Source organism: Cibotium barometz, chromosome 18, assembly GCF_041138505.1.
Source record: "Cibotium barometz isolate CiBa-2024 chromosome 18, ASM4113850v1, whole genome shotgun sequence".
Taxonomy (NCBI): Eukaryota; Viridiplantae; Streptophyta; class Polypodiopsida; order Cyatheales; family Cibotiaceae; genus Cibotium; species Cibotium barometz.
This window is the reverse complement of record NC_141063.1, coordinates 5,163,810-5,184,980: the sequence shown is the minus strand read 5'-3', so window position 1 is coordinate 5,184,980 and position 21,171 is coordinate 5,163,810. Positions and strand designations below refer to the sequence as shown.

The 21,171-nt window shown below is 41.8% G+C and overlaps 1 protein-coding gene across 1 annotated transcript; it reads left to right on the top strand.

Moving 5' to 3' along the window:
• The first annotated feature begins 14,035 nt into the window (after window positions 1-14,035).
• Window positions 14,036-19,798, top strand: LOC147628840 (ABC transporter B family member 19-like). Its single transcript, XM_086812927.1, has 9 exons — window positions 14,036-15,358; window positions 15,457-15,511; window positions 15,585-15,760; window positions 15,937-16,101; window positions 16,183-16,478; window positions 16,620-16,936; window positions 17,027-17,250; window positions 17,329-19,218; window positions 19,295-19,798. The coding sequence occupies exons 1-9, from the start codon at window positions 14,219-14,221 to the stop codon at window positions 19,640-19,642; spliced, it is 4,611 nt and encodes a 1,536-aa protein (XP_086669053.1). The 5' UTR covers window positions 14,036-14,218; the 3' UTR covers window positions 19,643-19,798.
• The last annotated feature ends 1,373 nt before the right edge of the window (window positions 19,799-21,171 follow it).

Genomic DNA, 21,171 nt, shown 5'->3' with positions numbered 1-21,171 from the left:
CTCTAGGATCCTACCTTTCTAATGCTTGTTGGGATCATCAGTGTCTTTTTGTTAGCATTATGTTCATGTGCATATAAACATGCTGCACAAGGACCTCTATTGTACAATTTGGTTGCTTTTGCAGAACTCCAAGATCCTACCTTTCCAATGCTAGGATCACCAATGTCTTTTTGTTTTACCTTGGATGCTCCTTGAGTGCTTAGTCTCATTGTGATCCAGTCTAATTCATGAACCGCTAAGGGATCCAGCTGCCATCAACATCCTTCCTGAACCACTAAGGGATCCAGCTGCCAACCCATCAACATCCTTCCTGTTGAAAAGCTCCACACTTTCAATGCTATAGACATGTTTTCTCTCCTAGAGCTCATCTACAAATGGAGAACAAAAAATTATCACCATTTGATGGGCTTAAGAATCTAAATAACTAAAATAAAACTTTTAAAAAAATGTTTTGGACCTTGCACTCAGTCTTCCTTGTAGCTGAGTTAACAAATAACCTTGTAAGCTTTCACAAATGACAACATGGTCAGTAAGGTTCCATAATAGACAAACATAACAAATAAAATAAAATCACAAAGAAATCATGATTAGCAAACATAGATTAAAGAAGCTTACTAGACTATTAAGATGGAAGAAAAACGAGGTTGAGATAAGAAGAAGGAGAGATGAAGTAAATATGGCAGAAATGAGTGACGTACAAGAGAGGTGGAAAACAAAGAGAACAAAGTCCAAATTGTGGATAAACTAAAACTCAAGTTTTGCCTAGTCTGTAGGTCAGTTTTCAATCACTCTGGTATCTTTTCTTGAGATTCCTTCTGATATACGTTGTTTTTAAAGTTTGGTAGGTGGTATTTAGGCCGAGCACTGTTCTATTTTTTAAGTTTATGCTAACATATTTTATTTCTCTTTTCTGAGCTCGAAATTGTGGGGACCACTCTGACAAAAAAGATTCATGTTACATAGATCTAGAATCCAAGTGCTCTCATTGGTGGTTGGCTGGCCTTATATTTTTTTAATGGACTCCAAAAGGGTCCATTTGGAGTCCGAATTTCCCCTAATGTCAATCATCTTATCCAAGCCCAAATCTTATTTAACTTCATGTGCCATTGATGGAGGTGTTTCTTCCTTATGTCGAGCACACGGGCTCACCTCACTTCCAGCATGGAAGGTCTCTAAAGCCTCACTAAAGAATCTAGACACTGTATATCTTTGCATCAGCCCCCGTAATCTTACACATGCTTTATTGTGATTTGTCGTAAACGCACGATCGATCCCTTGCATCTCTCACATGGACATAAAATCTTTTGACACAACCAATCATGCTAGCTTCTCATGGGTGGCGTGTCATCCTCAGAAGAAGAAGGTAGCAAACGGTCATCTATGCATGGTGGGTGCCTCTGCAATGAACATCCAGAAATCAAATGTGCATTTATAATCCATTCCTTGACCAAAAAACTATGCTCTAGTATCATCAAAAATAGGGAGGCTCTTTTTTTTCTAGCACACGAATATGGGCATGACTATATACATGTTCGTAGCCATGCTGATAACTATCATGCTTGCTATGGGTACATCTCTATAGCCATACCCATAGCCGCCTGTATAGCTGCGTACTGTCAGAAAATAGGATACCCACTTCCCACGTGGTACATTGCTTGTTCTCCATCAAACATCTACTCCTTGGGGCTTGAATCTTGCCTGCCAAACCCTAGCTATGGCATGTCCTTGCACCTTTCGCTAATCTCCCTCTTACCCTTGTTATCAAGCTCTTCTCACAAGCCCTTACCTCTTCTCTCTCATCTCCATTCATAAGCAGACCATCTTCTCCCTTTAAAAGCACAAAAGGTCTCTAGTTTATAAAGCTCTCACCTCCTCTCTCTTCTCCCTTCACACACAAGATCTCTTTTCCCTTCACAAGAAAGAAAACCCTCTCTCCATAAGCATGACAAGCAAGCTTAAGGTAATCTCAAGCAAAAAAAAAAAATGATTACATGTTTTATTTAGGATTTAAGAGTTACCTCAATGTGTTTGCTCTCTCTTTTCCTTATGTTACTTTCTGAGTCTTTTTCTTGTATGCATGCCTTAATAGTTCACTTAAGTTATTAAATAAAAGCTTTACTAATCTTTTTATTTTTATGGCTAGGTTAAGATAAGCGAGCCTATATCTTTGGTAAGGACGTTTGGATCTTTGGCTTCTCCAAACTCCCTCAACTACCCACAAACTTCTAGCAAGCAAAAGAGGTAAGACCTTGACTTGAATCTTGCTATTTGTGTACTATATGTGCTAGGGATCTATTCTTTACTTGTGTTTTTTTAACTTGTGTATAGAGCTTACACATAAGCCTATTGCATAAGTTTTATGCATGGGCTGTGTATAGAGCTCGTACATAAGCTTTATGAAAGCACACATGTATAAATCTTATGCATAGGCTTGTGCATTAAGCTTATGCATAAGCTCTATGTATGCATGTGTGCATAAAGCTTATGCATAGAGCTTGGGCATTAAGCTTATACATAAGATTAATGCATAAAGCCTATGCATGATCTTAATGCATGTAGCTTATGCATTAGAATCGTGTATAAGCCAGTTCTCTATGCATACTTTTATTAAGCCTATGCATAGGCTTATGGATTAAGCTCATGCATAAGCTCTATGTATACTTTCATAAAGCATGCATGCATTAAGCTTATGCATGGAGCTTATGCATGGGCTTAATGCATAAGCTCTATGCATGCTTTCATAAAGTATGTATGCATTAAGCCTATGCATAATCTTAATGGATAGAGCTTATGCATGAGCTCTAATGTTCATTAAGCTTATGCATGAGCTCTAATATACATTAAGCCTATGCATGCTTTCATAAAGCATGTATACATTAAACCTATGCATAGAGCTTATGCGTGAGATCTATGCATAAGCTTATGTATAGAAGCTCATGCATAAGCCTCTATGCATAGAAACTCATGAGGCTCTATGCATAAGCTTAATGCTAGAACTTGTGCATTAAGCCTATGCATGAGCTTTTATGTATAGAGCTTCTATGCATGAGCCTAATGCATATGGTCTCATGCATTACCCTAACACATGAGGCTTATGCATAGAGCCTCATGAGTTTCTATGCATAGAGGCTTATCCATGAGCTTGTATGTAGATAGGCAAGCATTAGCCTCCTGCATTATGCATAAGTATAATGCATGAGTCTCATGCCTAATGCATGAGGCTTATGCATTATATACTGGCCTCACGTATTAACCTAATGCATGAGAGGCTAATGTATAAGCCTCATGCATGAGCCTAATGCATATGGTCTCATGCATTAGTCTAATACAAAAGGCTAATGCATAAGCCTCATGCAAGCATATTAGAGCATACACATAGATATAATATACATGCATGCATATATATGCCTTATGTATGTATAATAGAGCATGTAAAAATTTCTAATATGCATGCATATGTATGCTTTATGTATACTCTATGTAGACCATGCATAGGAGTTTTAAGTATTTATTTTTATGCATGGATAGATGGATAACAACTTGTAGCACGATGTTACATGTAAAGGAGGAGTAGATATCCCAACAATCTTTGTAAATATATTACCTCGAATTGTATCTTATCTTTTTTTTTTAAGGTTACCTTATAACAATATAAAATCAATGTTCATTTATTTGTATGTCTATAGCTTAAAGCAGTGGACCCACCTCCCTACACTGGATAAATATGATTTTAGCATTACAACAGGGTTTAGAAGCTCTCTTTGAAAGGGTGCAAGACAAAGGATGGATTGTTATTTATGGAGTCCATGCTTAGCAAGCATGGTAAGTGCATTCCTAAAACCTCATAAGTATATTGCCTCAAACTATATCTTATCTTTTAAGAAAAAAAAATTACCTTATAACAACATAAAATCAATGTTCATTTGTTTGTATGTACATCTATAGCTTGAAACAGTGGACCGCCTCCCTACGTAGGATGAGTATGATTTTGTATTACAATGGGGTTTGGAAACTCTCTCTGAAAGGGTGCATGTAATGAAGCACAAGATAAGGTCAAAAACATGTAAATGATGGGCCATGAACAACACTACTATAAATAGGGCCTTGGGTTCATTGAAGGGATCTTTTAGTCTTTCAACACTTGAACATCTACATGTACTCATGGCTCCTTTCTTGGAGATGGCCACACGTGGTCTAGGGCTCATGGCAAGCTTGATAACCATCCTCATGTTGAGAGGTTAAATCACTTAGGCCTTATGCACGTTCCTCTTTTGCTACATGTGCATATGGATTTTCTCTATTTTCTTCATAATCTCATGCATTTCTCATGTGCTTGTTTCCCATCAAATGGATGCTAGAATTCATCTTTTGTGTGTTTGATTCCTTGATTCTTGGTCTAGATCCATTTCAATTGGTATTAGAGCATTGCATTCTGATTTTGGGAGATTTTCCATGCAAGAAATTGCAAGAAAATAGCAATTTACATGTGTTTTGGCAAATTTTTTGAATTTCTATATAATATGTCTCTGCACTTTCTTGATGTTGATGGGGAAGAGAGCAGACATGAAAAGTTTAACCTCATTTGGCCAATTTCTAAGGGTTTTCTATGAGTTTTGAGCCAAATTTTAAATTTCGAGACCAAATTTGGAACTTGGATCAAATTTTTGAGAAAGTTTGGACCGGAATTGGGGGAAATCTGTTCCTCATGTTTTTTGCAAAGGCCTCTTATTCTCCCAAGCTTTCCATGGATTTTGGAGCTTGATTCACTTGTTTTTGGAGTATGTAACCTTGGGCAAAGCAAAGAGCTCATCAATGGCAACCTATGAAGCTCCCTATTGACTACAAGAAGATGATGAAATGCACCGAAAAGTAGCCCAAAATTGTCGCCCTACCCTTGTGGAGATTGGAGAAAGAAATGATCATTATCATCATCTTCATCAATTGCAAAGTCTTCCCTATGATGTAAGCTTCCATTCAAGCCAAACTTTGCATGATTTCATCAACATTTTGGTGATTTAGCGTTTCTCATGAAATTAGGATTTCACTCAAGATTTTTTGCAAAATTAGCATCAAATTTCACTTCTCTATGCTTTCCTCTTCCCAACATGTGCTCAATGCTTGATTCTAGCCTTGGTTTAGGGTTTCTTTACCTTCTGAAAGATCTAGTTTTCTCTTGAAATTTAGGGTGTCACCATTAAGTTTTGAGATTCATGCTAATGAGCCTCTTCCCTATGCATTACTCTTTCTACCAATACATTGCACAGATCATTTGGATGAGTATTTTGGCGTTTCTTGAAGGATTAGGGTTTTGAGGGCCATAATATTGGTTTGAATGCTTTTCTTCATCAAGCTTTGATTAACCTTGATACCTTGGACTTAATCAAGCCTCTTTTAATCCCATTTCAATTGCATAGCTTCTATTTTGGGGCATTTGGGGCTTATTGTGAACAGTTGTTGGCAATATGATCACATGGGACTTCATATGGCTAACACATGCTATCAAGAGAGCATAAATGATGGTTGTTGGTTGTGCCTATGATGTTGGAAGCTACTACTATGCAATGGAAGGAAGCATGAGTACATGCTTGATTGGCTGTTGATCAGAATTATGGCATGAGTTTATGCTAAAAACCTTGGTAAGCATCTCTACTTCTACCATTGAATCTTACACACCAACACTACACTTGGTACTCACACATCTCAATTCCTAGAAGACTAGTGATGTGTGAGCATACCTTGGCATATCGTGGAGAAGCCAAGGCAAGAATGTCATGAATTCGATGTGCCGTGATTATCTTGGGAATGTGGTACATTGGAGGATTAGGTACCCAGTGTGAAGACTTGGCCCCAACCCCCTTGACTTGAGAATACTCACTAAGGGGGTGGAAAGGCTTGGCTAGAAGATTAGCAAGCAATGTTGCATCAACGTTCAAGCTTCAATGACATATGGAATGCAAGAGGTCATAATGGCCACAACACTATGTGGTGCGCATGAATTGGAGCAATGGATTGCTTTTGCAATGGGAATGATGACAAATGCATTATGCAATGATGGTCAATGATGCAGAATTGCATTGGCAAATGCAAAGGATATTGTGGGAATGCCATTTTGATTGCTTGGGAAATTGAAATTTCATGCATAATACAAAGGAAACTATGGCAAAATTTCTCCAAAAATTCTGATGCATGGAGTGAATTGATGGCACACAATTAATGAATGGAGTTTCTTTTTATAATCAGTACACTTGGGGAGAGCAAGAGGCAATGCATCACAAGTTGGAGTGCAATATAAGCCCAATGGAACCATTCTTGACAATTCCTGCATAGGTACTAAACCCTTATTCAAAGAACATTAGCATTGAAATTTAGGTACTCACATAAGCTCATATTACTCCCTTAAACCTACACAAAAAAAAAACCTTAACCTCTCCATTTTGACATTGTTGGGGTAGTCAAACCTAGGTGGTTGACTTTGACCAAAAAGTCAAAAAAGAGCATACCTGCACTTTGACTTTGATCATATCCTCTTAAGCATAGTTAGTACTCATCATTACGAGATCACACACCAAGTTTATGAATCCAAATCTTGTGAGTTTTAAGTATTCTATAGCCTAATTTCCATTTCCAGCATATATACATGTGAACCCTAAAACAGAGGATATTAGGGCACCTTATCTTACTTGGATCTTTGCATGGTTGGATAGGGAATCTCATAAGCTTTCTATCAAGCATTAGATCTCCCCAATATGATATTCCTACCCCAAGATATAGCCAATTTTTCAAAACAGTAATTTTTCATGGCACTCAAGCCTAAAGGATGGCCAAGGAAGAATGCATTGAACTCCGAGGATATAGAGGGTGAAGAGATGGTGGACCATGGTAACACGGAGGTACCAGAGGGGAATTTTTGGCAACCCTCAAGAGAGGTTGAAGAAAAAGTGAATGTTGGAAGTGCCCACAAACATATCCTCACATACTATTTCAAATGACACTCTTCTCCAAATGTTGATGGAGATAAATGGAAAGTTTGATTCCATGGCTACAAGGGTGGAAATGAGTGTAAAATTTGACACTATGGCTACAAGAATTGGATTGATGGAAGAAAATTTAACCCAACCAATGGGTCAACTTAAGCATGATGATGGTCATGGTAGTCATCAAGGAGAGAAGCAAACCCTTTCATGGGATCTCTTTTGAATATCACAGAGAAGGAAAGCAACATATGTAAGAGGCTTTTACAAGGGTTACTCATGAAAATATTACAAATAATGCCAAATGTGGATTCATGGTCATCGCGGAGGTTAGAGGACCTCTCATGAAGGAAATGAGGCCTGCATCTTTCCAAGTTGGCTCCTCTACATGGAGAGCAACATACATCTTGGTTTAAGCACTTGGAACCAAACCTTCAAGAACCCAAAAGAGTATCTTTACATTCCAAGCAACATACATCTTGGTTTAAGCACTTGGAACCAAACCTTCAAGAACCCAAAAGAGTATCTTTACATTCCATGGAAAATCAATCTTTTTATGTTTGAAGAAGAATTGTATGTTGATGATGATGTGTTTGAACATGATTGGAAGCATATGTCATTCACCGAAAGGCAAAGGGAAGCTCATGATAGATGGATGGAAATGCCTAACTTTATCAAGGACTAAAAGGATTTTGCACAATTCTTGGGATCATATATGAAAATTTAAAGATACAAACTCTCTAATCATCATGAGAATGCATCATCTACCACTCCTAAGGATTTTAAGGATAAGGTATCACTCCTCAAATTCAAGGGTGAAGGATCAACCCTACATGAATTGGAGGAATGGATGAACAAAATGGAGACATATTTTTAGCTATATCTAAAGAATGAGAAGGATAAAGTGCAATTTGCATCCTTACACTTGGAAGACTATGCCCATCAATGGTGGGGACATTTATTCAAAGAAGGGACTATGCCACATACTTGGTAAGGATTGAAGAGAGAGATGAATATTGCATTTGTTTTGTCCTTGGTTCTTGACCGATACCATGAAGAATGGTATGAACTCTCACAAAAAGGCATATTTGTTTGAGAGTACATCAAAAAGTTAATGAAACTCTCTATGTTTGTGGATGGACTCAATGAGGACATGAAGATGAAGAAGTTTGTGCATGGTCTAGATTCCTACATCAAGGCGGATGTATCAGCACAAAGACCTAGCACCATCAAGGAGGTTGGTGAAGCTTTATGAGGCTAAGTAAAGGAAATCTCAACCATTTGAAGAAGTATTGGTTGGTATTGGACAGAACATAGACAAGGATAAGGCGACTCTTCTCAAAGAGTATGAGGAAATTTTTCAAGTGCCAAAGAGTTTGTCACCCAAGAGGGAGATTGACCATGCTATTATACTTGAACCAAATGCAAAGGTTGTGAACAAGCCTCCTTACCGTTTTTCTAAGGTGGAAGAGAGGAAGTGGCAAAGAAAGTACAAGAATTGCTTACCATGGGTCTTATCTAACCCTCACAATCTCCATTTGCATCACCCATTCTATTGGTGAAGAAGAATGATGTGTCCTTTTGTATGTGCATTGATTACCATGACTTAAACAAAGTCACTATCAAGAATAGGTACCCCATACCCTGCATTGATGATTTTCTTTATGAGCTCAAAGGTGCACAATTCTTCACTAAGATTGATTTAAGATCGGGTTGCCATCAAATACAAATGAAGGAGGGTGATGAGGAGAAGATCGCATTGAGGACCAAAAGGGGATTGTTTCACTTTATGGTTATGCCTTTTGGCCCTACAAATGCCCCGACCACTTTCCAAGAATTGATGAGTAGGATATTGGCTCCCTTTTTATTCAAGTTTGTGCTAGTGTTCTTTGATGATATCTTGATTTATAGCAAGAGCAAGGAAGAGCACTTATCTCATGTGAAACAAGTGTTTGAGGTGATGAGGAAGCATAAGCTTTATGTAAAGGAGAGAAAATGTACATTCATGGTGGTGAATGGAACTTGGTGGAAGAGAAGGGTATTAGGGCTGATCAAAAGAAAGTGGCATGTGTCAAAGAATGGCCAACCCCTAGTAATACAACTCAATTGAGAGGATTTTTGGGATTGTCTTCTTTTTATAGAAGATTTATGGAGCACTATGCATCTATTGTGGCACCTCTTACTGATTGACTCAAGAGGGAAGCTTTCTTTTGGGATGCCATTTCTGACAAGAGTTTCAATAAGCTTGATCAAAGCCTTGCTCACATTGGCTCCTATTCTTGTTTGCCCTGATTTCTCAAAGACATTCTATGTGAGAGCGGATGCAAGCGAAAGAGGGCTTGGGTCAGTTTTATACCAAGAGCATGGTGTCATTGCATTTGAGAGCAGGAAACTTACCAAGAAGGAGATGGGGTTGCATGTTTATGAGCAAGAGATGTTGGCCATACTTCATGCAATCATGAAATGGCATCACTATCTTTGTGGTGTATATTTCAAGGTGAGAAGTGATCATAGGGTGCTAAAATTTTCCTCTCCCAACCCAATCTTTCTCCCAAACAAAAGAGATGGTTGGCAACCCTTTATAACGATATAATTTTGAGATCTCCTACACACTCAGAAAGGACAATGCATTGGTGGATGCATTGTCAAGAATGTGGGCTTGCACTATGACCTCAATTATGGAAGTGTATAGTGAATGGATCAAAGAGATTCAAGAGGAATATCTCATCAATGAAGGTGTTGCCCATATTTACGAGAAATTATAGCAGGGAGATGATGGAGAATTCCCTCACTACAAGCTTCGTAATGGTCTCCTATGGCATAAGGATAAGGTGTACTTGGTTCCTACCTCATCCTACATTCCAACGTGATTCATGAGATGCATTCTTCACCACTTTCGGGCCATCTTGGTGTGCTTAAAACTTTTGACAAAGTGAGCAAGAGATTCTGTTGGAAAGGCATGCAGAGAGATGTCAAGAAGTTTATGTTAGAATGTGTGTCTTGCGAAAGGAATAAGGATAGTCATCAACTTTCTAGTGGATTGCTTCATCCTTTGCTTATTCCAAATGGAAAATGGACTCACATTTCTATGGACTTCATTATGAGTCTTCCAAGGATAAAGCATGGATGGGATCAAATATTTGTGGTGGTGGATAGACTCACCAAATTAGCCCATTTCGTTGCTTTAAAGATAACTTATGGGGCCTCTCACATTGCCAAGCAATTCATGGAACATATATTCAAGATACATAGTTTGCCACTTTTAACATAGTTTGTGATAGGGACACCAAGTTCATGGGTACTTTTTGGAGGACATTATATGAGAACGTAGGTACCCAAATCACTCCATCTACAGCCTATCACCCTCAAACGGATGGGAAAATGGAGTGCACAAACAAATGGCTTGAAGTGTACTTGAGGCACTATTGTCATGATATGCAAACATCTTAGGATGAGTGGCTCTATCTTGTTGAATTTTGCCATAATTCAAGTAAGAATTTGAGTATTGGGATGTCACCTTTTGAGGCTCTTTATGGGTATCAAGTGCATGTGCCATCTATTTCCTTTCATGAAGGAAAATGGTTAATCCTTTGGCCAAGGAAGAGTTGGAAAGGATGAGACAACTTCTTCAACTTTGCAAGAACAACATGAAGAAGGCTCAAGAGGTCATGAAGGAAAATGTGGATGAGCATCTGCCATCGACCTAAGATGGACTTTAAAGAAGGTGATTATATGCTACTAAATCTTCCTAAGAGCCGTCATAACATCTTGAAAGGATATTCCAATCCAAAATTGGCTCATAGATACTATGGCCCATACATGGTAGTCAAGAAAGTGGGTGACTTGGCTTACAAGCTTGATTTGCCTTCTTCTATAAGAATTCACAATGTGTTTTATGTGTCCAACCTTAAGAAGGGTGTAAGCACTCTTCCCACAAGAGATTTAAGAGCTACCACCAATGGATGAAGAAGGGGAGATTGTATATGAGCCGGAGAGGATTGTAGACAAGAGAACAAGGAAGTTGAGGAATAGGAATATTGAAGAATTCCTTGTAAAGTGGAAGCAATTGCCCATGGATGAGGCTACTTGGCAATCTTTGGAGTATGTGCAGCAATATGGCCTACTTGAGGAAGGTGTTACTTGACCAAGTAGCATGATTTGTATGGAGAAAACGGAAAATACTTGGGATTATAGGCACGCTGTAATTTTTAGACAGTTTTGGTGAGGTCCATTGTTGGGGTCATTGCTCTACTCCAACAAGCTTCAATGGTCATGACTCATAACAATGAAAGAATATGATGTGGGACATTCTTGGCTAAGTGTATGCATCATTTGCGGCATATCCCATAGAGTTTTCATGAAGAAATTTTTAACGGATTTCATCTACAACAAGGGTTGCCATAATAGTTCCACAATGCATTGGAGATGGAGTCTCATGGACTTCCTTACATTTGGAGAGCATATTTGGGACCTTCACCACTTTCCATTGATTTCATTTGAGGCTATATTGAACTGTAGATATCGTGTATGATTTTGAGGAAAAAATCTTTGGGAAGGGATAGTTTGTAATGAAGCACAAGCTATGGTCAAAAACATGTAAATAATGGGCCATGAATAAGGCTACTATAAATAGGGCCTTGGGTTCATTATAGGGATCTTTTCGTCATTACACTTGAACATCTACATGTACTCATGGCTCCTTTCTTGGAGATGGCCACACATGGTCTAGGGCTCATGGCAAGCTTGATATCCATCCTCATGGTGAGAGGTTATCACTTAGGCCTTATGCACATTCCTTCTTTGCTACATGTGCATATGGATTTTCTCTATTTTCTTCATAATCTCATGCATTTCTCATGTGTGCTTGTTTCCCATCAAATGGATGCTAGAATTCGTCTTTTGTGTGTTTGATTCCTTGATTCTTGGTCTAGATCCATTTTAGTGTAAGACGAAAGATGGATTGTTATTTCTGGAGGCCATGCTTAGCAAGCATGGTAAGTAAGTACATTTCTAAAACCATAACATTTTTTGTTTTTTCAAAACTGAGTTTCACTTGTGTTAGTTTTATTGTGTTTTAGGGTCATGCTACTATAAATCGTGTTACTATACAAACAGTGGCCATGTGCAAGCAAGAAGTAATGAAAATGTAAGAGAAGAGGGTGAAGCTAGAAGAGACATTAATAATCAAAATGACACTTGACATTAATAATCAAAATGACACTTGTTGCCAAGTATTGTAATGCTCATGCAGTGTATGAATTGCAATTGTTTTTTTTTTGTATTTTTATACATGTTAAAAAAAAAACGGAGACAATGGGAGAGATGTGGGGACACATCTCTCCCATTCTGCCCCCTTTTTTTTTTGTTGCAGAATACAACGCGACTACTGTGTGGCTACAACAGCATGCCCCTAGTCGTGTGCATAGCCATGCACATAGCCGTGTGCTAGGGAAATTTGAAATCCCAAATTTCCTTTGTTGGTGCGCAGTTGTGGACGTGGCTATGCTCTCATTCTCTTGTTGTCTCCACATGATGGGGAAATGTTCATGCAGATTCTGAGTCATGTTCAACTTCATCTTAAGAGTGTAAGGAATCTAGTCCACCCCAATCTAGTCTATGAAAGAACTATCTATGCTCTCATTCTCTTGTTGTCTCCACATGATGGGGAAATGTTCATGCAGATTCAAAGTCATGTTCAACTTCATCTTAAGAGTGTGAGGAATCTAGTCCACCCCAATCTAGTCTATGAAAGAACTATCTTTATACTGAAAACCAAAAGAAGCATGGTCTCGCTCTCAGATGGCCACCACTCTAACTCCCAACCATCACTAAACTACTGTGTAACATCAACTCCTCTCCCACACTATTTTCTAACCCAAAAATAACATTCTCTATGTGCCCATTCTATCCCTTCATAAATCTTAGCAAATTGAAACCTTCAACAAGGATAATCGATGGCTTCTAGTCAAGTGTTTCAATCAGTTCCATAAGCTGCTTAGCCCAGTGAGCCCTGACCATCCATATTCTATCCTCCAACCCATTAATATCAACCACTAAAGCTTTGCTAGATGGATGAGTGCCCACAACTACTAGATCTAATGACTTACGAACAAGAGTCATTTCTCCACTATATTTTTGGTCCAACCCCCCATAGAAGACTTGGCCCTTGAGGTGTTACTTTTAAATGTTATTCCAAAAAGATTATTCTCCTGAACACCTAGGACATGCAACTTCAACTCACCAAGCCTTCCAAAATCCATTCCACTTGGATTTGGAGTTCACCCCTTCACATTCCATGAACCAGTATCACATTATCCTCCCCTCCCACTCTCTTTCGAGTCTTTTGAGTTTCATCTTCTTGTCCGTATCTTTGCCCTGCACCTTATTCCTCCGCATCCAATTTGTTGAAAGAGTTCATTGAGTGTGAGATAGGGGATTGCGGTGACCTTTGATCTTAGCATATTTCCTCCCAAAGGCAGCCTACCATTTATATTTTCACCACCACTAGAACTGATGCCAATTCATTGAAAAATGTTGCAATATAGGCCCCCCGTGAAATCAGTTGTATGTTTTAGGAGATAGATACTAATAGAGTCGTGTCAATTTATGGTTGTGACTTACTAATGTTCACTTAGTTCATTGAGAGACACGTGTCAGTAACGTAAGGTCATAAACGTTGTAATCCGACGGCCTACCTTCCAGCGAGTGTGGAATTGTCGTGAAGTTGCCTCGGTCGGTCCGCTCTATAATGGATATATACAGGCCAGCCCGGAGAGAGGAGACAAATAGCAGGACGGCTATGCCGATTTGGAGTTCTGTTTTCGATTCCAGTGCGAAAGCAACTTATTCTTTGCATCGACGTTGGCCAGTGATCGTCTTTTCTTCCACGGCATTTTATATTTTTCTTGTTTCGAACCTTCGACGATTGTCAAACGCCAGTGGGAGAGCGGACTAGCCAAGATGGTCTTGCTGCACATTGGCAACAAGTTTCGGGGTGATTGGCTACACCTCTCATCCTATAACTAGCCGAGGGCATTTTATATTTTTGCTATTGAATTCCAACTTCCAAGTCCCAACACCAGCAGTCGTGATATCTCTCAAAGCAGCTATCACCAGAGTCATTCAATATACCTTTTGTGATCCAACTCAATATATTGCTATTTTCAAAATGCAACATACATGCTCTCCTTCTCTAGATTAAGTTTGTCGATGTTTAGGCTTCACTAATTATCAGTACTGGTAAATAGATGAGTGATGAAGCAGTAGCAGGTGATACATTGGCCGCAGATCAGATGGAAGAGGATTCTCAACGTACATCGATGACTGGTGATTCGGCATCTAGAGTTGCACAATGGGCGTATACTTCTTCTATCACATCGAAACCTGATCAGCCTTGGCAAGCAGCCGGAACAATCAGTCCGAGCGCGGCCTCTGCTATAAGAACGAGTACTACGCCCAGAAATACTGCATCTCCCAGCTGCTTCCGGCCGGTACGGGCTAGCTCGCCAGTATTAAGCCCAGCTCGCGGAGGTGAACGCTTCAACAATGTTCATGCATCATGGATCCGATCTAACTCTCTCGGGATCGCTTTGATGAGCCCCTTTGGAGACTGGAGTACTTCCGCGGCCTCCCCCTTTAGTAATTATGATGCCCATATCTTTCGCAGCGCCAAAGACTTCTACCGCTCCCAAACCGCCAGCACCAAATCAAAACCTAACACACCCGTTCTCATGACCATCAGGCGCGACTCATCATCGGGTTCATACTCCTCAGCAATAGCTCATGTGCCAACTACCCAATTTGCATCGGTACATGCGCCCCGCCCTTCTTCGCCGGCCTGCAACAGCGGCTGCAACAGCGGCTACAGTAGTTGCGGATCAGCACTAAGCTACAACAGTGGCCAGATGGACGATGATCCGGTCTTCCGTGAACCAGCCGCGTTAACTCGTCGGTGGGCATCCGGGGGGCTTTTGACTCTTAAATCAGCAGAAAGGGCATTCGGCTTCACAACGAGGACGTCAGAGCCGTCTTCTCAGTCTTTTGCCGATCAAGAATCACTCCAAACATCACAGCCTACGCCCTCTCGCTCAGGCCATGCGTCCTACAAAGGAGAAGATGAATCTAGGGGTTTCTCTCAGAGTTCTGGCTACACCTGCTCCGGCAAACACGAATTAGGTCAAGAAGAGAATGACGTCGAGGGAATGGGATATTTGGCTCTCTACCACTGTGCTACGTTTGCTGATTGGGTTCTAATGGCCGTTGGGGCTTTGGCTGCCATTGTTAACGGTGCTGCGCTTCCTTGGTTTTCATACCTCTTAGGCCAATTTGTAAACGAAGTTGGCGGCACAGACACTAACAAAACGAAGGTGCTGCGCGATGCTGACAGGGTAAAAAGTTGCAGTCAATTAGCTAGATTCTAAAGCTAATTAAGTTCCTCTAATTAATACAATGAGGCGTGGCGGCTAACAGCAAAGCTTGCTCGCAGATTTGTTTGTACATGATTGCGTTGGCTGCTTTTGCGTTTGCGGCGTCCTACTTAGGTAAGGCCAGTTAAACAAAGAAACGTGGTCCATGCATGCGAGTGGAAACTGATCCTTCAACAGGTGACTGCAGAAATACTATGCTGGAGCACGTCCGCGGAGAGGCAATCAATGCGCATTAGAACCAGATACCTTGAAGCAGTCCTGAAGCAAGACCTTGCCTACTTTGACTGTTCGGTAAGCGCAGCAGACGTCCTAGAAAGCATATCCGCAGATGTAGCAGACATACAAGACGCAGTCGGTGAGAAGGTACGCTCTTGCAGTACTAGTAAATTCGACATTTGATGGGTCCATATACACACATCTGCACGTTTATATTTTAGCTTGTGGTCCTCGATAAGTTTTCTCTATTGATGGGTCCATATATACATCTGCACGTTTATATTGTAACTTGTGGTCATTGATGCATGCTCTGTAACGCGCAGATGGCTAGTTTTCTTCATTTTATGTCAACATTCGTCTTCGGTTACATTGTTGGCTTCTTAAAGTCGTGGCAACTCTCTCTACTGGTGCTTGTAGTCACCCCCCTATTGATTATCAACGGTAAATGTCAACGTGCAGTCTTTATCGATCTTGCCGTAAAAGAGCAGGTGAGGAGAACCGTGAATTTATGGGGCACGGTTTGTTTTCGAAGAAACCTGTTTAATCTGTAAGTGTGTGCTCATGGACAGTCCTCCTACCGAGATGCAGGCAGCTGTGCAATGCAAGCGATCAGCGCCATACGGACGGTGTATTCTTCGGTCGCTGAGAAGCATATTCTTGCTCAATATTCCAGATACCTGAAGAAATCACTTTCATTTGGGATAAAATTAGGGTTCGCTCGAGGTGTAGGCATCGGTTATGTGTACCTCATCTCATACGGCATATGGGCGCTTGCCTTGTTCTTTGCGGGAGTGCTAGTACAGACGAGAAAGTTGACTGGCGGGGATGCGCTCGCATGCTTGTTTGGCGTCCTCCTTGGAGGCAGGTATCGAGCTAATTTATTTGCGTTTAAGAATTAAATCACGATCAGGCAGCTCTGTATGTTATTAAGATGATGCGTTTCATCCAATAACATAACTTATGTTGATCATCAAGCCGGCTACATCTAATAGTGATTTTGTCGTAGGGGTCTCGGATTAGCACTACCAAACTTGATGAATTTCACTCAGGGATGTATAGCCGGATATAGAGTGTTCCGTGTCATCGAGAGAATACCTCAAATAGACGTTACCGACATGAGCGGCACTACCCTGTCCAAAGTCGATGGCAGGATAGAGCTGAACAACATCTGTTTTTCCTACCCAGAGAGGCCTGAGATCCAGACCTTGACGGACTTTTGTCTCATAGTGCCAGCAGGAAAGACGGTAGCGCTTGTGGGACCGAGTGGTGGCGGGAAGTCTACTGTGTTCGCGCTCGTCGAGAGGTTTTACGATCCCAATGAAGGTGCGTCGTGTCCTTAACTCGTTCCTGTGTTCCAATGCCTACCTACAATATCTCAACTGATCTCAAATAGAAAATACAATATTGATGCAGGATCCGTATATTTGGATGGTGTGGACATCAAGAGTTTGCAGCTGCAATGGTACCGGATGCAAGTTACGCTTGTGGATCAGGAACCAGCGTTGTTCGCAACAAGCATAGTCGACAACATTGCGTACGGGAGAGAAAATGCGTCCGTGGAAGAGATTATTGCTGCTGCAAAGGCCGCCTTTGCCCACGACTTCATAAGCAGTTTTCCAGATGGCTACTACACTCAGGTACGGATGAGTACAGTGGGTTTTAACTTTTTATCTTACATGGTCGATGTGAAACTAACTCTAATGTGTATAGGGCAGGTCGGAGAGCAGGGCATGCAGTTATCGGGAGGGCAGAAACAGAGGATTGCTATTGCAAGGGCCATACTAAGGGATGCCAAGCTGTTATTACTGGACGAGGCCACGAGCGCGTTGGATGGGGAGTCGGAGAAGGCGGTCCAAAAGGCGCTCGAGCAGATGATGTCAAGGCGGAGCACTATAATTATAGCGCACAGGCTCATGACAGTAAGAAGGGCAGATAGCATAGCCGTAGTGCAGTGCGGTAAGGTAGTGGAGCAGGGCGATCACCAGAGCCTGACGTTGCTGGGGACAGAAGGCGTATACAAAGGGATGGTGATGCTGGAGGAACAATCAAGAAGTGGAAGGGCAGCTCCTTCGGAGGCAACTACGCCGTTAACAGTAACTCCTAAAATGCTAATAAGCTCAACGCCCAGGAAGTGGGGGGCAGCCGGAGTCAAGGAGGAGGAGGGGGTGCCGGCGCAATTAAGAGTGCCAGTGGGTCGGGTGGCCACCCTCAACCGGGCCGAGTTGCCAATTCTAGCTTTTGGCCTTATCAACGCCGTCAATGCAGGTTGCATCTTGCCAGTCTACGCTTACTTTGTGGGCGATGCCGTGGAATCCTTCCTGGCCATTTCTCATGAGTCAGCCATAAGGCGGGATGTCAATAAATCGGCATTGATGATCTCCATCCTTGGAGTTGCCGCGCTCATAGCCATGACATCTCAACATGGCTTCTGCAACTGGGCCGGTATGCGGCTGACGAAAAGGATCCGGGAACTTATGCTGGAGTCTATTCTGCGGCAAGAGGTGGCATGGTTCGATGCCGCTTTCATGAACTCTCCCGCCAAGTTAGCGGCGAAGCTCTCGACGGACTGCGCAAACGTCCGCGGCGTGCTGGGTGACTGGCTTTCTGTGTTTCTCATGGCGTTGGCTTCGGTGACCTTAGCACTAGTTGTGTGCATGCTGCTGGGCTGGCGATTGACAGTCGTTGGTGTGGTGGTGGCACCGCTCCTAATGAGCTCCTCGTATTTGCAGCATGTTGCGGCAGTGGCCGGCGCAGGGCGTGACCATAATAACGGGGCTGGATTCTCCAATCCTGGCATTGTGGCTGCAGAGGCGGTGGCTAACATTCGTACGGTGGCCGCCTTCAATTCTCAGGATCGTGTTATCCAGCTATTCAACAACGCGCTCTTTGAGCAACGACGGTCGGCTGTGCGGCACACGTATGTGGTGGCCTTTGTGCTAGGCCTCTCCGAGGGACTCATGTACGGGGGCTATACTGTGATCTTATGGTACGGTTCGCAGCTAGTGAAGCGCCGCCAATCCGAATTCGGCAACATCATCAAGGTCTTTCTTATTCTAGTGCTGAGCTCCTTCTCCCTGGGTGCGCTATCCCGCATGGCCCCAGATTCATCCAAGGTTTCCACGGCGGCACAGTCTGTTTTCCAAGTAATCGACCGAGTGCCTCGCCTGGAGGTGCGTGGCGACAAGAAGCTGGCCAAAGTTAACGGCGAGATCGAGCTGCAACGGGTGCGGTTCGCCTACCCATCCCGGCCACTCGACCCGATTCTGCAGAACTTCAACCTCAAGATGAAGGCAAGAAAGGTTACGGCACTGGTAGGACCCAGCGGCAGCGGCAAGTCCACGGTTCTGGCTCTCTTGGAGAGGTTCTATGATCCTAGCCACGGTAGGGTGTTGCTAGACGGAGTGGATTTGCGGGATCTCAACTTGCGCTGGCTTAGGAAGCAAATCGCAATGGTGAGTCAGAATCCAGTTCTCTTTGGCTGCTCCATCCATGAAAACATTGCCTACGGCAAACCCAATGCCTCTATAGTCGAGGTCGAGAATGCAGCCCGTTCTGCCAACGTGCACGCTGATATCACATCGTTACCCGGAGGTTACGACACGAAGGTAAAACTCAGATGAACCCAATTTGTCCTATTTGCATCTTAGGCTTGACTGCACGCATGTCAATATTGTTTCACAGGTTGGAGAGAGAGGGGCTCAACTCTCAGGAGGCCAGAAACAGAGGATCGCAATCGCTCGTGCGATGCTCCGAAACCCTACCATTCTGTTGCTAGACGAACCCACGAGCGCACTCGATACTATGTCGGAGAAGAAGGTGCAGGAGGCGCTTGACCGGTTAAGCAGTTCCCACACCACCATTGTTGTGGCCCACCGGCTATCCACCGTCAGGAATGCACATCGGATTGCCGTGATACACAAGGGGCATGTCGAGGAGCTTGGTACACACGAATCACTTATGGAGAAAACGCAAGGGCATTACCATGCTCTCGTCAATTCGCAAATTGTTCATAACTTGCAAGGTTCTTGAGGCTATTCAAGCAGCCTTCTGATATGCATACGTGCTTGCTCTTCGAAAGTTTTTTTTTTGGGGTCAAAAACTTTGTTTTGAAGTTTCAACAATATACATCACATAGATGGGCTATTAATTACACCCCTATAACCATTTTGCTCAAGGAAACCACGATAAAAATTAGACCAATAAAGTATACTTTTAACAATCCTCACTTTTAATTGTGTCAATAGTTACACATAAGAGTTGCCAACGAGCACATAGCCTAGCGATGCGGGCTGGGGACTATGGGAGGGGGTTCTTAAGTTCAATCCTTCCAAGCTTTTATTGGTCTTATGGTCAAAGTTACCAATGGTGCATAGCCCAGTGGTGTGGACTTCATTACAAGAGAAGGCCCTATTAGTGGCGTTTTAGCAGCATTTTACGTTACGCTACTCTAAGCACCGTTATTAATGGCACTAGATACATGCCGCTATTAACACCCCGCACGGCACTAGTTAAACACCGCTATAAGCGTCGCTTAGCAGCGCTGTTGAAACTGAGTGAAAATGAAAAAAACATAGTGTTGAAACTGAGTGAAAATGAAAACTTAAAATAAATTATAACCCAAAAAGCTTAACAAACATCCAAATATTATTGAACTAAAACAACAAAATGATCAAATAGTTAAGAAGGCAAAATGTAATGACCTTTTTGCATATGGACTCATCCATCTTTCGAATGCATCCTTTTCCATGTGACACCATTCGAAAGATGGACTTATCCATCTTTCCAATGCATCCTTTTCCATGTGACACCATTTGTTCATTCTTATCGTTATACATGAATCTAGGCATAGATAAATCAATTTGTTTCAAATATTCAGAGATGTATACGAGAGATTCTTGAACCAACCATCCCTCTGCCATGCTTCCTTCTAGGCTTGCCGTTTTCCTCACAAATCCCTTCAAGGTTTTCATGAAGCATTCAAGAAAGAAACATCCACTGGCTATGAACAACACCACATATAGCCACCTCATCCACCAAATGTACTAGAAGGTACAATTGAGTTGTGAATATGCTTCTTGGAAAGCTTTCTTCACTCATACACACCGCCTCAATTGACTTAACTCAAGCCTTCTCAATGGAATCTGGATCAATCTCCTTTTACACTATCCACCTATTCAACAAATGAATAAATAATAAATTAAAGAATAATAGATAATTTCAAAGCTATATGTTATACTAAACGCACAAATCTATAGTTTTGATTGGAACTCACCTTGCCAATCCCCCTAATTTATAGATGGCATTCCGAGCATTCTCTTCTCCCCACCCACCAATTGATATTGGAAGTATGAACTAGTGCAATCAATTTTTGAAAACAATAAAAGATCAATATAGAGTCCACACAACATAAACGGAGGAGTGCCCAAAAAGTAGATATAGTTATGTACGTACTTGCATTATCTTGTGCTAATCATGTGATTTGAGACCATACAATTGATGCTCGCCCTTCTTTTTTGTTATTGTAAATGCACCCTTTAATGAGTGCATTACACTAGGGT